General features: G+C 36.6%; 1 protein-coding gene across 2 annotated transcripts in view; it reads left to right on the forward strand.

Moving 5' to 3' along the window:
- Positions 1-19594, forward strand: part of acadvl (acyl-CoA dehydrogenase very long chain) — a 165612-nt gene that overhangs the window by 56780 nt on the left and 89238 nt on the right. For both annotated transcript variants that reach the window (XM_039746913.1, XM_039746914.1), the window contains exons 11-12: positions 9413-9517; positions 14568-14654. In XM_039746913.1, the coding sequence (XP_039602847.1) occupies positions 9413-9517; positions 14568-14654 (192 nt within the window). The remainder of the gene's footprint in view (positions 1-9412; positions 9518-14567; positions 14655-19594) is intronic.

Genomic DNA, 19594 nt, shown 5'->3' on the forward strand with positions numbered 1-19594 from the left:
CTGTTTTTTATGAAATATGTAATATTATAGATAACAAGCTTCAGACAAAGCTTTGGATTATTATTTTCATTGTTTCCAATAGCATGACTGTTCTTAAATAACAGAAAATTTGGGATCTGTGTACTCTGGTATTTAAAACCTCCGGTCTGATATGTATTGAAGACAAGGGTACTCAATTATGTCTTTGTATTTAGGATTTGTATAAACATTTCTATGGTCCTTTGCTAACTTTTTTGATACTGTAAAGGACAGAGGTCAAAACTGGAGATGGAGCAAACTAAATCATCAAAATATAGAGCACAAGATTGTAATTGGAAACCAAAAAATGAAAGCACGTAATGAAATACCGGGAAATTAAAAATAAATAAATCACAAGGAAAAAGAGGAAAGGAAAAAAGAGTTTTAGGATCCTAAAGTTGGACGCCATGACATTGTTTTGATGACCTTTTAAGTCCACCGCCAATTCAGACATCATTAGTGCTATGTCTTCTGCTATATGCTGGAATGTTACCTTGGATATGGGAGACACAAATAACACAAAATACCACAAATAGTCTCCGAACTCAAGCAAGATGTGTGTCAGTAGTTGGCTATTGAATGTAGATATTTTTATTTACGTTGATATTTGAGGGTTTTTTGTTCTTTTCGCCTAAAGCACCCTATGTTGAAGCTAGCATCCATGGTTCTTTATTCTCAAATTCTGGGTGAAACTCTATGGCTATAGATTATTCTTTGAATAAGTCTATCAGAAAGGAAACTGCTATCTTAAACTGAAATTATCACTGATTACATTTCTTTTTTGGAATTTTTACTACCTCTGTTCATTGAGCTGTAAATTTTGAGAATTTTTGATATTCTGATATGCTTGCACAGGAATTCTGTCTCTGTGATGCGAACTCCGCACCTCTTTTTCAATCACCATTACTTGGTACATTTTGAGTTAATAGTTTTTTCTTTACTGTGCAGAAAATCATAGGGTCAATTGTCATTATTAAAAATGCTATATACATAGAATAAACCAAAAGATTACTCTGTATATGCACTTGTACATACCACTTTGCTGCAAGTGCCTGTTTACTAAATATCCATCCAGCCATCCATTATCCAACCTGCTGTATCCTAACTACAGGGTCACAGGGGTCTGCCAGAGCCAATCCCAGCCAAAACAGGGCGCAAGGCAGGAAACAAACCCCAGGCAGGGCACCAGCCCACTGCAGGGTACACACACACACACCAAGCACACACTAGAGACAATTTAGGATCGCCAATGCACCTAACCCGCATGTCTTTGGACTGTGGGAGGAAACCAGAATACCCGGAGGAAACCCATGCAGACACGGGGAGAACACGCAAACTCCACACAGGGAGGACCTGGGAAGCGAACCCAGTTCTCCTAACTGCGATGCAGCACTGCGCCACCGTGCCACCTTACTAAATATCTCGTATTAAAAAAAAAAATCATATAATAAAACTTGAATCATTCCTTAAGTTTCTGGACCACGATGATGATGATGATGACACAAGCTGACCTGTGCTGAGCCTTTTTTTTAAACCTCATTTTGTGTCAGTGCCCCTTCTGGTGTTGTAGGTGGTGTATTTGTTTTCAGACTTTGTGCAAACAATGTTTTTGTGATTGTTTGTTCAGTGTTCTACAAGGTATAACAGAAAAGGTGGGTAATAAAGACTAAGTGGGCCCCATGTCTAAAGGACTCCCCTGCCATGTGTATCTTTATGTAGGAATAAAAAAAAACTTGCCTGTGGTTTACTGTAAGCTTCCTGTGGCACAGGTGGTGCTGTAAAACCTTTGGTCAGCTTTAGTAGTTTCCTGCTGTGTGCCGCAGGAAGAATTGTGAAGAAAATATTACCTAATGATACATCCTTCTCTGATATGTTTGTCAGCAAGTTTAAAAATGAATTAACTAAATCATTACTTGTATAACTGCACTGGTAACACTTTGATGGCATTGTGTCAGCAGGTCGCATGCTTTACACAAAGGGGCACAAAAGATTACTGTGTCTACTTAGTGAACCGACAACATTTTAAAGAAAAAAAGCAAAAAAAAAAAAAAAATGTGGATTTGAATAGTTCACTAGAAAGTTGAAAATAAAATTTAACAGTCTTTCAATACATTTTTCACATTGTTGACATGAAGCTTTAGACACTTGAAGTGAAAGATACACAAAAATGTTCCCTTTCTGTTTAGTGACAAATTTGACAATGCTTTGCCTTTGTTTATAAAGTTTTAACAAAATTTATATTCTACTTTAAGGTTATGAACTTTTACAGTAGATATTATGGATAAACATTAGTAAACTTATTAGCGGGCAACTTTGCCTTTTTATCTGTTAAAAGTTTGCAAAGCGCATATAGTTTTACTTTGAAGATCTGTAGTTTGATTTTGGTACCTTGTTCAAAGACTAAAATTTTATTTTCAGCTTCTTAGTGCACTGCAGATAAATCTACAATTTAAAAACTTGTCATTTTTTATTTATTTTAGAATTTTCATTTTTGAAAAGAAAGACTTTGTTTATCATCTTGCGTTGTTTTCTTGAACTCTTTCCTGCCAGGTTGCTTGCTATATCCACTAGAGCAGTGCTTCTCAAGTTCATTTTTGGAGAAAGAGGCTGTAGGTTTTTGTTCCAACCATTTCTGTTTTTAATTTAATTTAAGCAAGCTGTTTTTCCCAGTTTCTATGTTTTAGTGTCAATTCAAAAATTATAAAATGTGGTTTCCTAGAACTGAATTGATATGTTGCAAGCATTAATGTATGTTCATGAGGATACATTTTTAGTGTTGGTTTAAAGATTTCCATCATCATTATTTTCATTCCACTTCTCCGCTTGTTCTTGTTGTTTAAGGCATTGCTTACTATCCAGTTCTTTAATGGGTATAACACTGTAGTAGCAGCAGCCTTTCAGCATTCAGTAATGTTAACTCCTGCATTTTCTTCACTCTTTGTTGATTGTTGTTATAGCATACAATGAATATAGGGAACTCCACAGCATAAAGATGAATTAATTCAAAATAAAAAGAGAGTTGAGGATTTAAGTGATACAAACAATACATTCTTATAAACAGAAATCTTTACATGGTTGTGTTTTCCTGAATGCAGAGTAAGAGAAAGAAAAAGAACAATTCACTAAACCCTAAAATTTGTTAGAAATAAAATACTTGCTGATTGTGAAACTGGTTGGAATGAAAATCGGTAGCAACGGGATGCCTCCAGGACTGAATACGAGAAACGCCAAACTAGAGGAAAATAATGAGAAACGTTCCTGCCTCCAGCCCAGAAAATGAAAAAGCTTCCAGCAGGTGATATCCCAGAATGGTTAAGCTGCTAACATCTTGCATATCTGTGGTGATGTAGCCAATAACCAAGAGATGCTTTGATTTTGCCACTCTTTATAACTACACCGCTAAGGCTGCAAGAACACACACACAAAAATACATTATAACTTAAGGGCAATCAACTATTAACAAATAATGGGCACTCTCTAAATGATACTGTCATTTATTTATGGGGTCCTCTGCAGCAGTGCTAAAATTTTCACTTTGCATCTGTAAGAATAAAACATACAACATATTAGTACATTTTTAATAAAATGAATTCTAGCTTGTGTGCACTGCTGCAGAAATCCCTGAACCAAATGCCATTTAACTGAGGTTACCGACAGACTGGTAAACAAACACTTTGACTTGAAAGCTGAGAAGTTTTGGGACTAAATGTGCTTTTTGTGGGCAGATTTGTTTATGTGGGACTGTTATGAGCAGTTTTGCAATAGAATAACATCTCATTTTATCATGAAAATGTTTCTAAATTTTGGAAAATTGCATATAATGTTTATACTATAAAGTATGCATACTGTATACATGTATACTGTAAAGTACTGCCACCTTGATTTTACCTCTACCCTTAATGTATAAGCACAAATAGGTTAAAATACAAACGTACCTCAGTAGCTTTAAATATTACATACTCATGTACAATACATTTATTTTAGATATTTGGTCTCCATACATAAGGTTGCAGCAGAGGCACAATTCACACTTTCTATAAGTGTAATTCAGCTAGCATTAGTAGAGTGCTGTTAAAATCAAACTAACAATTTTGACAGTCTTGTGCCTACTTTACACTTACACACACACACACACACACACACACCCCAATCTGCAGGTTTTGCTATTTGAAATTTCTTCAGATACACCCACAAAGTTACCCAGATGCATATTTCATTTCCACCAAGTCATATTGTGCTTCCTAGAAGTGAGAACATAGGCTTGCAGTTTGTTGCCTGCTTCTGGTCACGCTCTAGGGGAGTTTCCCCAAACCTCTTCACATAAAGCTTATGTTTTACAAAGCTGTAAATCTTTAAGTGCATGCATGAAACCGGATGTTTGGGAGGAATTGTACCCATATTTTTAATAGATAAGCATCAACCTAAATGGTTATTTTGGATTAGATAGAAGATTTGAAATTTTCTAATCTAGAATGCTAATTAATTTGGCTGCTGGCATTTTATTTTCTGTGACTTGGTCATGGGGGAGAAAATTATTGTCTAAAACCTATTAATGTCTATTTTTAATTGCCATAGGGTGACTGCAGCTTACACCAGAAGTATTGGGTACAAACTGATCTGTGTCCTGCCAGCAGTTAAACTTTTTTGGACAGATTCAGCCTTACTGTTTAGAATACACCACATAGTGGAAACTACTTTAAAACACAAGCAGCAATAAAATACATTGCACTTTTAATTCAAACTGAAGACCCATCACAAACATCAGCACAGCAGTTGGGATTCCATTAGTAAATGATAATCACTAACACTGTGATTAAGTTTGGGATGCTCCAATCACATCTTGTAAGGCAGATACCAATCACCGATTTCATGTTACTCGATTCGCTGATTCCAGTATAGATTTTTTTTCCCCTTTTTTATCCCTTTAAAAATGTTTTTATATTAAGCTCCTGCATAGCCAGACACATATAAGCCTTATGCCTTATATTACAGTGTACTTTTATAATAAACTTTAGACCCCATATGTTAACTGTTCATTTTTATTAAAAAATAAAATTCTGTAGGCTTATTGTTCATTAAATAAATAAAATGCTTCTCATAATCACAAGCTGCCCTGTTGTTTAATTTTTTTTTCTGTACCTACCTGAGAAAAGGCTCAATTGTGAAAGTAGTTTTTCACCATTTCTCTAACAACAAATAAATGATGTATTCACACACATTCAGTTAATTGATATTGGCAATATACGCACTTATAGGTTTTAATCATTATTTGCAGTAAAGATTTTTTTTTTTGGTGTTTAAAATATGTATTTACTATATTTGGTTTTTTTTCTCCATTCAATATATCAGCTAGACATTCATAATTTTTGACATATAAATATAAACATGGATTACTATTTTAATTATGTGGTACTTCTTCCCTACCAAAGCTTATGCTCTATGACACACATCAACAAGTAATAAATGGTACAAATCTTTAAAACAGCTGCAAATGTTTCAAATGTTCATAAGTAGTTCATCAAGAAGACACAAGACTAACATGCTAAACATTTTACTGTTAAGCTTACAAGCCTATTGTTTACTAATCACAAATTTCAAATGTGTCTTTATCTTTTCTTTTCCTAATTAAAAATTCAAGCTGCTGCACTTAAAACAAGCTTGCTGTCCAAACTCAAATGGTGTCTGCTTTAATTCAAAGGACAAAATAAAAAGTTCCGAAATCATTAAAGCAGCTTTTCAGGCCATTTGTTTAATGGCACGGGACAACTTCTCTTAGTTTTCATGCAGTTTATTACTCCGCTTTCTTTTATGTAAAGGCTAATATTCTAATCGTGTCTTGCAGTCTGGTACAGCAAGCCTCAACTTTACACTGTGTGAATTTTGCTGCAAAAAAAAAAGAAAGATGCTGGTTCAACTGCCGTAATACCTTATGTAAAGGAGCACTGCAACTATATTACCATAAAGACTAGAAATACAGGCACTGAAAAGAATATTTTTTGTGATCGGCCCTTTACCGATTGGGTCCTTTTTAGTGAAAATTGGCCAATTTAGATTGGCAGCCGATAGATGGGAGCATCCCTAAATAGAAAATGAAAAAAAAAAGCAGCAGTATTAATCTCATTTAATTTTATTTACCATTCTATTTATCAGCACTCATCAATGTAGCAAAATGCGAGTCTCAAACCACCTTTGTCGTAAGGTCAGCTACGTTACTTTTTGTAATAGTCCAATATTTTTTTCCAGTCTTTATTTCCCATCTTTGTTTTCTATTTAAAATATCCTTTATTAGATTATTGTGTCTATGCCGTCTGTTGAAGGTGAAAATGCAATGCAGTTTATTAGTCCATGTAATAAACCCTATGGAGAGAAACCTTAAGTGAGTGTGTTCATGAGTGACATTAAAGTTGTTGAGTTACACGTATTTGAATTCATTTCAATTAGTTTCATTTATTTCTGTGGCAGCAAGATTTTGACAGATGTGCCATTGAGATATATATATATATATATATATATATATGAACACTAATTCTTATTGTTAAAAAGCTGAACTTTGTGTTTTCTGTGTCCCTCAGAGTGCCGTCAAGTTTCCTTTAATACACATGAAGGTTCAGTTCTGTTGATTTCAGTTTACTTTTGCAGGGTCAGATTGCTGTAAGACGTTCACATGTAAAAATGCAAATACAGTTTACTAATTACATATTCAATCAACAGTTATAATTCACACATTCTTTTGGTCCTCAAGACCTCTGCCCTTTGGCCAGTCAGACTCTCTTGGGCATTCTCTTCACTCAGTCTCATTCTATTCTGTGCTATCTATTATGATGACAGAATCTTTTCTTCCTGTGATTCCAAGGTCCATAGTATACTCTGATCTCTTTTGCATGGACAGGATTACAGCTTGGAATTTGCCAATTAACGGTTTACAATTGTTATAACACAGGCAGACCTTTGCCAATCTGCCTCCCAATAGTACGGTTCCTTTGCTTGTTCGGCATTAGTGTTGGATCTGCAATACATTTCCCTGTATACTCCCAAGTGTGTTGTGCTTCACACTGCATCTCTCTTCATAGCTGCCTCCCTGATGTGCTGCACCCTGCACCATATTGAACCAATAAATCCTAATGAAGTTAAGATTGCTTCAAAGCAATAAGAGAGAGGTGTCCCCGGTGAACCCCTAATCACATTGCACCATGCATCACATTGAAGCATCAAGTTGGGTGGTGGGGATTTATGATTGCTTTGTAATAATATGGGGTAAGGTGTCCTCCTTGCACCACCACATCACTCACTTCCCAGATCAAAATGCCACAATAAGTATCGCAATGAACCAATGGATCCCCATGGAGTTGTGATTACTTCGAGGCACAGGGGCACTATCAAGTAACGAGCATATCAAAGCAGTGAAGTGGGTAGAGGGGTGGGTACTGTTTTTAATTTTGTGCATTTTGGTACCTTTACATTACTTAAAATGTCACTTAGTTTTTCATTTAATGTTTGTTTCCTTTATTATCAAAGTTTTACTTATTTACATGATATTTTAAAGGTATGATGTAGTGTTTATCTACTGTTTATAGGTGATCCTTCTGTAATCCGGCATTTTCACTAATTTGGCACACATCAGATCCCAGTTGGTACCAGATTAGTGAAGGCCTACCTGTAGTTTTATTCGTCTCGGTAAAAACGTAATATGCCCAGCTAAACAGCAGCTCTAATCAGACCTGAGACTCAGCCTGAGACTGAAGGGACGCCTCTTATATAAGCAGACAAATAATTTCACAGCTTTGAAGCTCTGTAGCCAAATGCTTGACCTCCCACTGGTATTTGTGTTAATATTTTGAATCTTCAGTTTGAACTCTTGATATTTTAATACACAGTCCAGTTTAAGTAATGCTAAATTCAGACAGGTAAGCAGGGACTTAATCATTAAAAAATATACGTTAGAAAGAGGATTCTGAAATCCTTTTACACTCGAAGTCAACGAAAATATTCTTCATGCTGTGCCACCTTAAATTCCTTTGTTTTGCAAATGAGTCAATCAGCACAAGCAGCAAGTAGCCTGGCGTGAAAGTGGATTAGTACATTTATTTTAACAATTTGTCTTTTAAATGTCTTTGTATAGAGTTATTGGGTGTCAAGTAATGAATTATTAATTATAATTAATACTATTATTTATTTTACTAAGTCTGTTTTTCCATGTTTCTTTGTTGATTAGCTCAAATTGAAAAATGTATTGGTAACAGAACATATAGTGCGCACGCCAAAATGACTAAAGAAACAGGTGATAAGTGGCATTTTTCCATACCATTTTAACAAAGTTTACTGTTCGATGTCACTCACTGAGCACCCTGCTAAAACGACAATAACAACAGTATTTACAACCTTAGAGCATAGACTTCACGACATCATTGTGCATGAGGAAGCAGCGGGTAGGTGGCTGCGCATGCAAGCTGACACTTTGCATGGAGCATGCGTTAAATCAAAAGAGAAACGGTGTGCAAAGATGTTCATGTCTAGGTTGAGTTGTGGTTGTTTCAGATTTCTTCTGTTTAAGATTTATAGAGGCCACGGTGCTCTCTGGAACCTTCAATTATGCAGGATTTTTTTTTTTTTTGTAGTCAGTCCCAGATCAATGAATCAACAAAGTCCTGTTTCTAAGCTCTGCAGACAGTTCCTTCGACCCCATGGCTTGGTTTGTAATCTGATACTCCTTTTCAGCAGTGGAACCTTCTCCTTCCTAAAAATCCATCCATCCATTATCCAACCCGCTATATCCTAACTACAGGGTCACATGTCCAACCAATTGCATTGACCACCGGTGCACTCCAAAGAAGCTGTAGAAACCTCTCAGTGATAATTGATAGAATGAGATCCTCCAAATTTCAAGTGTTACAGCAAAGGATCTGAATACTTGCATCAATGTGATGCAGTATTTCACTTTTTTATTTTTAATAAATGAACAAAAATTCCTAATATCCAGTTTTCATTTTGTCGTTCTTGAGTACTGAATGTTATTTGATATGAGGGGGGTGTAATTTAAATGATGTTAGCACAAGACTGCAACAAAACAAAATGTGGAAAAAGGGAAAGGGTCTGAATATTTTCTGAATGCACTGTATTAAGTTTGTGTCTTGAAAAAACATTCTGTACATAAAGGATAAACAAATGTGCCAATAATATAGTAGACTCTATGCAGTGCTCTTGAGCAAGTACTGAGCCCATAATAAATGTCAAAATCATAAAGCATGGTGTTTTATTAGCAAATATATTAAACATAATGTAAGAGAAACACAAGGAATTAAAAAAATAAACAGAATTAAATTCCAGAATTCTTTCTGTATGTCTTTTTTCACTTGCATATTATTTATTTATTCATTTATTTGTTTTTTTCAATCAGGTTGATCACGCTGCAAACCGGACTCAGTTTGGGAATAAGATCCACAACTTTGGAGCAATCCAAGAAAAGATTGCACACATGGCAATGATGCAGTACGTGGCTGAGGTAAGAGAAATGAAAAATCATCTTCTGGGCAGTATATTAAAACTGCAAAATGTTTCATCAAAAAGCCAGCCCTTAAGTATATCTTGAGATTTTAAAGATGGAAAACTGTAAAGGCCCTAATTTGAGGACGTTCAGTACTGGTTGGGCAAAATAGTTTTTTTGTCCTCTTCTTGTTGGTAGAACACCAACTGCAGCATCTGATGCTGAGATCTTAACATTACCCATTTTGATTGGCCTGTAGTTGTGACTGCAGCACTGCCCTTGCAAGTTCCTAGCATGTTGGCTTATCTAGTGCATATCTAGTGCAATACACACTTACAGTCTGCAGGGTCCAACTGGCAAAGTTCCCAGTTGGGGGTTGGTCCACATCAGTCTCTCTCCAACTATTCATGTAAGTGTCAATAAGAGTAAGTTGTCTGTCTATTAATTTCTTTTTTTAATGTACCATTTAAATTAAGAATTTTTGCTTTTGACAGTTTTGCAGTATGGAATGCAGTGTTGGAGGGGTGATAAAGAGCTATTGCCTTTATCTGTGACTCTGAACACAATGTCAGTACTTAATGTACCTACTCATTTTTGTACCATTTTTGTTATACTGAACACAAATGATTCACCTTCTTTTTCATATTATTAGAACATTTGAAACATTTTTACAGGAACAAAATTTTCAGTTGTTAATCCTATTAACCTTTCCTTTCATAATGTATAACATAAAACACACACAAGAATATACGCAAACAGGAATGTCATAAGCAATTGGTCACCAATATGATATAATTATTTCACTTATTTAGTTTTGTCACTGTTCAACAAAAAGTTTAAAGTGGCAGCGAATTGTCTATTCTAAATAATTTATAAATAAATAAATAAAAAAGACTTCTTAAATATTGACCCATTTTCAGATCTTTGCAAGATCTGGTTGTCTTTTTTTTTAAATTAAATAAAATCCACCTACATAAAATTTAGGCAGTTTCCCATAGTTTGCATGAAATAGACCTGTCTCTGGAAAGTCCCACGGAGGATACTGCTGTTCCTAACAAAATGTATGTCAAGAAAAATGATGCAATTTAGAGAGACGTTTATTGAAAAGAACCAAGTAGGAAAAACTTTAAAATAACCAGTGCACTGAAAATCCCTTAAAGTCCAGCAATTTATCATGTCACTTTACTCATTCTGCCCTTTTCCTAGAAGGGGGTGCAGTATCCAGAGTGGGAAATATGGAGGTGCTGTGGCAGGGTGAATGACTAACAAATTCCTCTAAAAGGATTATTTCAAGGTCTCTAAATCATTGAAATATTACTTTTTGAAACACACATCTCCCAGGATAAGTTGCGGCTCCCCTATGATCCTGAACTGAATTAAGCATTTATGTAATATGTTATGTATACAGTATAATTAAAATGCATGATATAATTATGTAAATTCTTCAACCTGCTTAGTGCAACTCAGGGCTGTGGGATGGAGCCTGTATTGGCTGCTTGAAGTTTAAGCTACAATGCCACCTTTGCCCAAAGTAAGTATGTGAAATTTGTGCTGTACTAGATCTGCCCCATTATTGCTATTATTTTGAAGTGGAAGCGTCAAGGAACAACACAACTCAGCCACAAAATGGTAGATCATGCAAACTCCTCCAGCAGGGCCAAATAGTGCTAAGGCACAAAGGCTTATTTATTTATTTATTTATTTATTTTCACACGCTATCCTCTGTTACTTAACTAATAACAGAATTCCAAACTACCTCTTGAAGCAATATCAGCACAACAACTACGTGGTGGGGAGCTTTGGGAAATAGTTTTCCTTGACCAAACAGTTGTACATATGCCTAAGATCAATATGTACAATGCCAGGTATTGGCTGGAGGGGTGTAAAGCAGGCCAACTTTGGACTGAGGAACAGTGGAAACATGTTATCTGGATTGGTGAATTGTGATTCACTAGCTGGCAGTCTAATGGACAAATCTGAGTTTGGTGGATACATAGTGAATACTTTATTCCTTCTCCACTAAATTTTAATGGCCCAGGACCGTTTTTCAGGGTTTGAATTAGGCCCCTTGGTTCCAGCAACAGGTTACTGTTATTTCTACAGCAAAAACATTTGAGACAATGGTGTAATTATAACTTATTGAATGATACAGTTGTAAGGAAAGCAATTATAAAGATTAAAAAAAAAAGAGAAACAGAAAAAGTAGTTGAGCAAACCTCATGTTATAAATTCTTAGGGATTCAGGTTGAAATGTATGTGTGCTATACTGCATGATGTCCTTTTTAGCATCTGTATATATCTTATGTACAAGCCATCTCTGGTTTTGGAATGCTTTTCCATAAAGTCAAATTGAAGCACATTATTAAAAGAGTAGTCCGTGTCTTGGAGGTTAGTAAAGCATCTGTTAAACGGCAATTTTTAACATTCCTCTCCACATCATAATGGGTGATGGGAAGGGTCAGCAACTTGAAATTTCTTGGAATCACTTTCACTTAGGAAAGCCCAGATGTCTCCAGCTATACTCACCAACTTCTCTTGCTATACAATGGCTGTAAACTGGTGGCACCTGCTCAGCCCAGAGCTACAGGGCATTACAGAGGATGACTAATTCAACCCAGAATATTGCATAGCTCACTTCTGTCAAGTGCAAACTGCCATATTAAAGACCTCTAACATCCAACATAGTCACTTTTCTTGCTGGTCCGTCTGGGACCATTAGTACTCTTGTCACTAGATTCTGGGACCATTTTTAACTTCCAGTCATCTATTTGCGCAAATGTATGTACCGTCTGTATGTATGTATGTCTGTCTGTCTGTCTGATGTTTTAAATATGGTGTCATATTCATTCTTAGATTGTATTATACTACTGTCACTTGTCTGTGGGAGACATATGAGAAAAATAATTGAACTATGTACCCATAGCAGTAAATTTTAACTTTATAGTCAAGTTAACTTGAAGTTGTCCAAAAAAGCTTCATTAGACCTTTAATGATCCTACATATCTTGTTACAGGGTTACTTAGAGCAGAGGCATATAACTTTTGTAAACATTAAAGTAATGTTTTATGATGGAAAATATTATTTTTCAAAGTCAATATAAAGATGAAATTAATTTTCATTAATTACAAAATCTACAAAAATATAAGATAGATAGATAAATATATATGGGTAGACATAAAATAATCAAGGTAGTAAATTAGTATGTACTAACAGTTAAAATATTTTACAAGACAATTCAGTATGAAGAAAGTATATCAACATTTTTCTGGCCTTGTTTTCATAGACAGACCACTGAAAAGCAGTGTTATGTATGGTATTACTGTACATAGTGGTTGATTCCTGTTCCTTCTTCTGAAGTATATACAGTGTACAGTGGTGTGAAAAACTATTTGCCCCCTTCCTGATTTCTTATTCTTTTGCATGTTTGTCACACAAAATGTTTCTGATCATCAAACACATTTAACCATTAGTCAAATACAACACAAGTAAACACAAAATGCAGTTTTTAAATGATGGTTTTTATTATTTAGGGAGAAAAAAATCCAAATCTATATGGCCCTGTGTGAAAAAGTAATTGCCCCCTGAACCTAATAACTGGTTGGGCCACCCTTAGCAGCAATAACTGCAATCAAGCGTTTATGATAACTTGCAATGAGTCTTTTTCAGCGCTCTGGAGGAATTTTGGCCCACTCATCTTTGCAGAATTGTTGTAATTCAGCTTTATTTGAGGGTTTTCAAGCATGAACCGCCTTTTTAAGGTCATGCCATAGCATCTCAATTGGATTCAGGTCAGGACTTTGACTAGGCCACTCCAAAGTCTTCATTTTGTTTTTCTTCAGCCATTCAGAGGTGGATTTGCTGGTGTGTTTTGGCTCATTGTCCTGTTGCAGCACCCAAGATCGCTTCAGCTTGAGTTGACGAACAGATGGCCGGACATTCTCCTTCAGGATTTTTTGGTAGACAGTAGAATTCATGGTTCCATCTATCGCAGTAAGCCTTCCAGGTCCTGAAGCAGCAAAACAACCCCAGACCATCACACTACCACCACCATATTTTACTGTTGGTATGATGTTCTTTTCTGAAATGCTGTGTTCCTTTTACGCCAGATGTAACGGGACATTTGCCTTCCAAAAAGTTCAACTTTTGTCTCATCTGTCCACAAGGTATTTTCCCAAAAGTCTTGGCAATCATTGAGATGTTTCTTAGCAAAATTGAGACGAGCCCTAATGTTCTTTTTGCTTAACAGTGGTTTGCGTCTTGGAAATCTTCCATGCAGGCCGTTTTTGCCCAGTCTCTTTCTTATGGTGGAGTCGTGAACACTGACCTTAATTGAGGCAAGTGAGGCCTGCAGTTCTTTAGACGTTGTCCTGGGGTCTTTTGTGACCTCTCGGATGAGTTGTCTCTGCGCTCTTGGGGTAATTTTGGTCGGCCGGCCACTCCTGGGAAGGTTCACCACTGTTCCATGTTTTTGCCATTTGTGGATAATGGCTCTCACTGTGGTTCGCTGGAGTCCCAAAGCTTTAGAAATGGCTTTATAACCTTTACCAGACTGATAGATCTCAATTACTTCTGTTCTCATTTGTTCCTGAATTTCTTTGGATCTTGGCATGATGTCTAGCTTTTGAGGTGCTTTTGGTCTACTTCTCTGTGTCAGGCAGCTCCTATTGAAGTGATTTCTTGATTGAAACAGGTGTGGCAGTAATCAGGCCTGGGGGAGGCTACGGAAATTGAACTCAGGTGTGATACACCACAGTTAGGTGATTTTTGAACAAGGGGGCAATTACTTTTTCACACAGGGCCATGTAGGTTTGGATTTTTTTTCTCCCTAAATAATAAAACCATCATTTAAAAACTGCATTTTGTGTTTACTTGTGTTATATTTGACTAATGGTTAAATGTGTTTGATGATCAGAAACATTTTGTGTGACAAACATGCAAAAGAATAAGAAATCAGGAAGGGGGCAAATAGTTTTTCACACCACTGTATATGGATGTTATCACCATCACCTAGTTACAATTTTGTTTCCCTAGCTGCTATTTTCATATTTATGCTTTTGTTTTTCTACAGTCGATGGCCTATATGATCAGCTCCAACATGGACATGGGTGCATCTGACTTCCAGATTGAAGCAGCAATAAGCAAAATCTTCGCCTCAGTAAGTAGCTCTCAACTTAATTGTATTCTGAAAATGTTCATGCTAGAGATATAAGGTAGTTAAAAACAAATTTCTAATTTACTATGATTAGAGACAGATTTTAATTAGAATCATTTTTGGAACACCTAATTGTGTCTTTTGTTTTGCTTAAACCCCATTGTGTGTTTGTCCCATTTTCCAGTTTTATACCTAGGTGTTATATATCTGTAAGAATGCTTTGTGACCGCATTCCTGTGAAGAAAGACTTTGGTTTCCTAGACTCTGAAATGGGGAAAAATGGGAAAGAAAAGTATATCCAGCAAAAATTACTTCAGACACTGTCCATGAATTTTTGGTAATAATACACTTCATTTATATAGCTCCATTCCCATCCCATATGTTACACCTTCAGAGGAATACTAAAACACATAAGAGTCAATAGTTAACATCAAATGCAATCAAAGGCAAAATCCAGCACACTGACAGTGTGGGTTGCCTCTACTTTCCAACTCCTCTTGAACCCAACACCTTCAATAATGTAACTGGATGAGCCGGCAAATGATAACACACACACACACACACAACACATTGCAAGAGGTAGGTGCATAATGTGCAAAAGTGCTTTTCTTAAAAAATATGTCAAAATAGTGTCCAAGAGTGCAATGCAAATCCGTAATAAATACATAATCCACAAACAGAAGAGCGTCCATGTGGAGGTTAAAATCAGTCAAACAGTCTAATAAAATAAGGTAGGAAGCTGTCCTTAAAAACTTGAGCACTAAAAGCAGACGTCTCCTTGGCTTAATCCTAATGGGTACTTGCAACCATGGAGGTGCCTTATCTGCAGTTCAGACAACCTTCCAAGCTGCTTCTAGGCTTGGGCTCCTGTAGCCCTCTCTGGCTCCCTGCAGGGCACCACACCAAGCCTCTGACTCCCCCTGCTAGGCTTGCATCCTTGCAATCCATGGCTCCCCCGCAGGACACCTCACTGAGCCTCTCCTTTCCCTGTAGCTGTGCTGTCTCCCTCCAGTGAGTTGCTCCAACTGAGCAGCATGTGTCAGTCACTCCAACTTCTAAGTCTTTCAGCTGAAGTGGCCATCAGCCCCTGAGTATTGATCAGTACAGTGCCCACCGAATAGCTGCCACCACTCCAGTCTGCTTGTTGATCTTGCATTCCCTTTTTCCCTGTTGAAGAAATATGTACACTTCCCCAAACATGTGCATAAAGGGTTGAATAAAGTGGGACCAAGAGGGTTTAAGTGTGATGGAGTTTCATAGTTTTGATTTAAACTGAAGTTTTAAAGGCATCGCTTACCATCTATTAAACATATAGGATCATTCATTTCTAAACTTGAAACAGTGAGAAGTCAAGCAAAATTATACCTTTTATTGGCTAACTAAAAACATTACAATATGCAAGCTTTTGGGGCAACTTGAGCCCCTTCTTGAGGCATTTTGCCTGACCTCTCACTACATCCATAATGGTTAACGTGGTACAACACCCTAGTACTACAAACTTGAAGCATACATTTAATGTTTGTAGGGATCTGCAGTAGTGTTTTCTGGTTTGCTTTTGGCAAGAGAGCAGCAAACTATGGAATGGATGCAAGTCCATGACAGGGAGCACCTCTCACAGCACAGTTAACTTACATGCATGTCTTTAGAAGAGGAGAGTAAACTGGCACATTCAGAGAAAAATACATGTATATTTAGAGAAAATTGTGAACTCCCCTCTGACAGTCCAGGTCTGAGTTTCAGCAGTCTTCTGGAAACATACTTCACCATACTTTGCTTTTTCATTTTTGTTTTATCTAATCTAGTTCAAGGTTATTCAGAAGACTATCATGACAGAACTAGACACAAGGCAACAATAAATTTGAACCGAACACCGGTCCATGCACACACGTGCACTTGCTCAGGTAATAACCTTTGCATACATTTAGATACATGGAAGCTAAAGCTGACCAGATCCAAATTCAGACACAGTGTCCTGGGTCTGCCTTGCAAGTAAGCCCTCTAGTTTGCAGGGAAAACTTGGGGGTTGGTGGCAGGATTGGCACTCCAGCCACCGTTTAAAAAAAAAAAAAATAATAATAAACCACACACACACTGTTCCATTCCATTCAAAGTAGTGTTTTGCTGAGCTGTCGCCCATTGCATGGCTGTGCGTGGGTCCTAATTTGGAATCCTGAAGTGGTTCGTCGTGTGGTGGGTGTGGCAACGTACCATATCAGTGCATGCTCCCAACCTCTTCCTCCACTTTCTCCTGGGTCTGAGTTAGCTACACTATCCTTTTCTGTACCATAAGTAACTTTTAAAGAAGACCATTCTCTCTAAAAAAGAGCTGGGTACCCTTATCTCTTCTGGAACAAATATGTCAATGTCTGGGAGTTCGCTTTTTCTTATTACTTACACAGTACAGATTTACATACAATAGGTCTTTCATAAATTACCTTATAAAGCAGTAAGTATCCATGTTATATAAATACCTTGTAAAAGTATTCAGACCCTTGACCAATTCTCTAATATTATTATAGAGTATCAACTCCTAATATGAGAATTTAAGTGCTAAAAGTCAGGTTTTTTTTTTTTAACGTGACATTGTTTTAAGTTATCAAAAATCTTAAATCTGCTACTGGGGCAAAAGGTAACTGTATAAAATTTTCTTCTTAGAATTCAAGAAATTTGACAAACAAGAGAAGACTATTTAGTCCATCAAACCCATTTGTGTATCTAATGATAAGCTTTCCCGATATCTCATCCAGATAAGAACATGTTCTGGGATGTTTCTGGTTGCTCTCCTCTGCACAGCTTCAAGTGCTGCTATGTCTTTCTTGTACAGTGGTGGCCAGAACTGCACGCAGTACTGCAGATATTATGTTAGTAGTGCATTGTATAGTTTAAGCATAACATCCCTTGACTTAAATTTACAAGTTTTTATGATATATCCTAACATTTTATATTCCTTTTTAATTGCTTCTGTGCATTCCTTAGTCTGAAAATGTTGCATCCTTTTCCGAGGTTGCTCCCTGTATGATAGTGTCTCCCATCTTGTATTTTTAATTAATGCTCCTTTTGCCCATGTGTAGCACTTTGCCCTTTGCTACATTGAACTGCATTGTCCTGGTGTTCGCCCGGTTCTGAAGGTTGTCCAGATCTTTTTGAATTCTTTTTTCTGCCTCACCAGAGTTTGCCATCCCTTCAATTTTAGTGTCATCTGCGAATTTGACAAGTTTACTAACTATACCAGAACCAATGTAACTAATGTAAATCAGAAAAAGTAATTGTCCAAGGACAGACCCCTGGGGGGGCTACACTAATGACCTTACTTCATGTGGAGCATTCTTCTGTTATCTGTACTCTTTGTCTCCTTGTGGTTAACTTTCAACAGATCCAGTTTTGCTACTTACCTCTGATGCCCTCAGCTTCTAGATTCAGAATTAATCTTTAGTGTGGGACTGAGTCAGAGGTTTTTTGAAAGTCTAGGTAAATTATGTCTTATGGTTTGTTTTTTTTTGTCAGTTATTCTAGTTGCCTTCCACTCATTAACCAATGATGGCTGCTATTTAAATATTATTTTCATTTAGGTAATTTTTCTAATTTATTTCTTCTTATAGTTTCCATAATTTTACATGGCACAGAAGTAAGAGTAATTGGGTTATATTTATTAGGATCCATTTAGTCTCCCTTCTTGAAGATTAGAGTTACATTTGCAACTTTCCAGTCCTCATGTACTTATCCTTTCTTTATCGACTGTTGAAATATGCCTGTATTATCGTGGTATTTCCCTCTACTTGCCCTTTACCTGTTTCCTCAAGGGTAAGTGTTCTTGTCAAGTTCGTTATTGGGTTGGTCTACTGTTGCACTTTAAGATGAACACACACATACACAGCTATACGCATACACACAGACCCTAACCACAACAGTGCCCTATGAATGACACACACACACTGATTATCCTCTAGCACTTTAAACCACGCAAGTGTGTTAGGAATAACACAGCCTGTCACTTAGCACTTCTAGAGACTTACTTATTATCGGCACAAACAACATACGATGTTTTAGTGATATCTCAGACCTAAATATTACTTTTGGTCTACAAAAATACATGTAAACATACAAAGACTCAGCACTCTTGACTATAGGCCATTTATCAGCTAAGAATACGTTCTTCTCTCGTACTGTCCCTTCTTTTGAGTGGGACCCTCACTCTCAGCCTTATAAACCTTGCAGCACAGATATAATGGCAAAAAATCTGGCTACACTAGGTGCTCAATGAAATCTAACTTATTAATTCAATCACTCTAGACATTAAGACAAAGCATAGAAAGTTAAAAGCAGCATGATATTTATTACAAGAATAATAATACCACTGGAACAAAGAATAATAAAAAAGAGGTACTGATAGGAAAGTCTGAATATATATAGTCTTTAGAAAAAGCTTACGAAAAAGTTACAGATGACAAGGATGAATGTCCCAGGGAGGCGTTTGATTTAGCAATCGATGTTCATGATGCCTTTCTGACGACCAGTGCCATTTTCGTCCATTCCTTTTCTTCTCCTTCTGTACTTTCTTCTTCACCTTCTTCTCTTTGCATCTTTTCTGTCTCAAACTAAGGCATATTTATTATGAAATGCGATGCCTTGGTTTCACAACACATGCACCTGATTAGATGGCTGTCAGAATGGTTGATTAATTAATTCCCCAGGTAATAAAGTCTTTTGAAAGTGCCTCCCAGGCCGTAAACTCAATTGTTGTCCCAGATGTCCATCCATAAAGTAATCAATAGCCTGAGGTATCAGCTCAGCATTCTTTCCTAGGCTGTAAACCAAATTAGCACTAAGCTATGAACAACTGTTATAAAAGTAAGGTGTAAGGGAAGAAAACCCGCTTTAATTTGTCTTAGTTCATCTCTTGTCTTGTCTCAAACAAAATATAATGGAAGATGACATCTTTCATT

This window comes from Polypterus senegalus, chromosome 3 (assembly GCF_016835505.1).
Source record: "Polypterus senegalus isolate Bchr_013 chromosome 3, ASM1683550v1, whole genome shotgun sequence".
Classification (NCBI taxonomy): Eukaryota; Metazoa; Chordata; class Cladistia; order Polypteriformes; family Polypteridae; genus Polypterus; species Polypterus senegalus.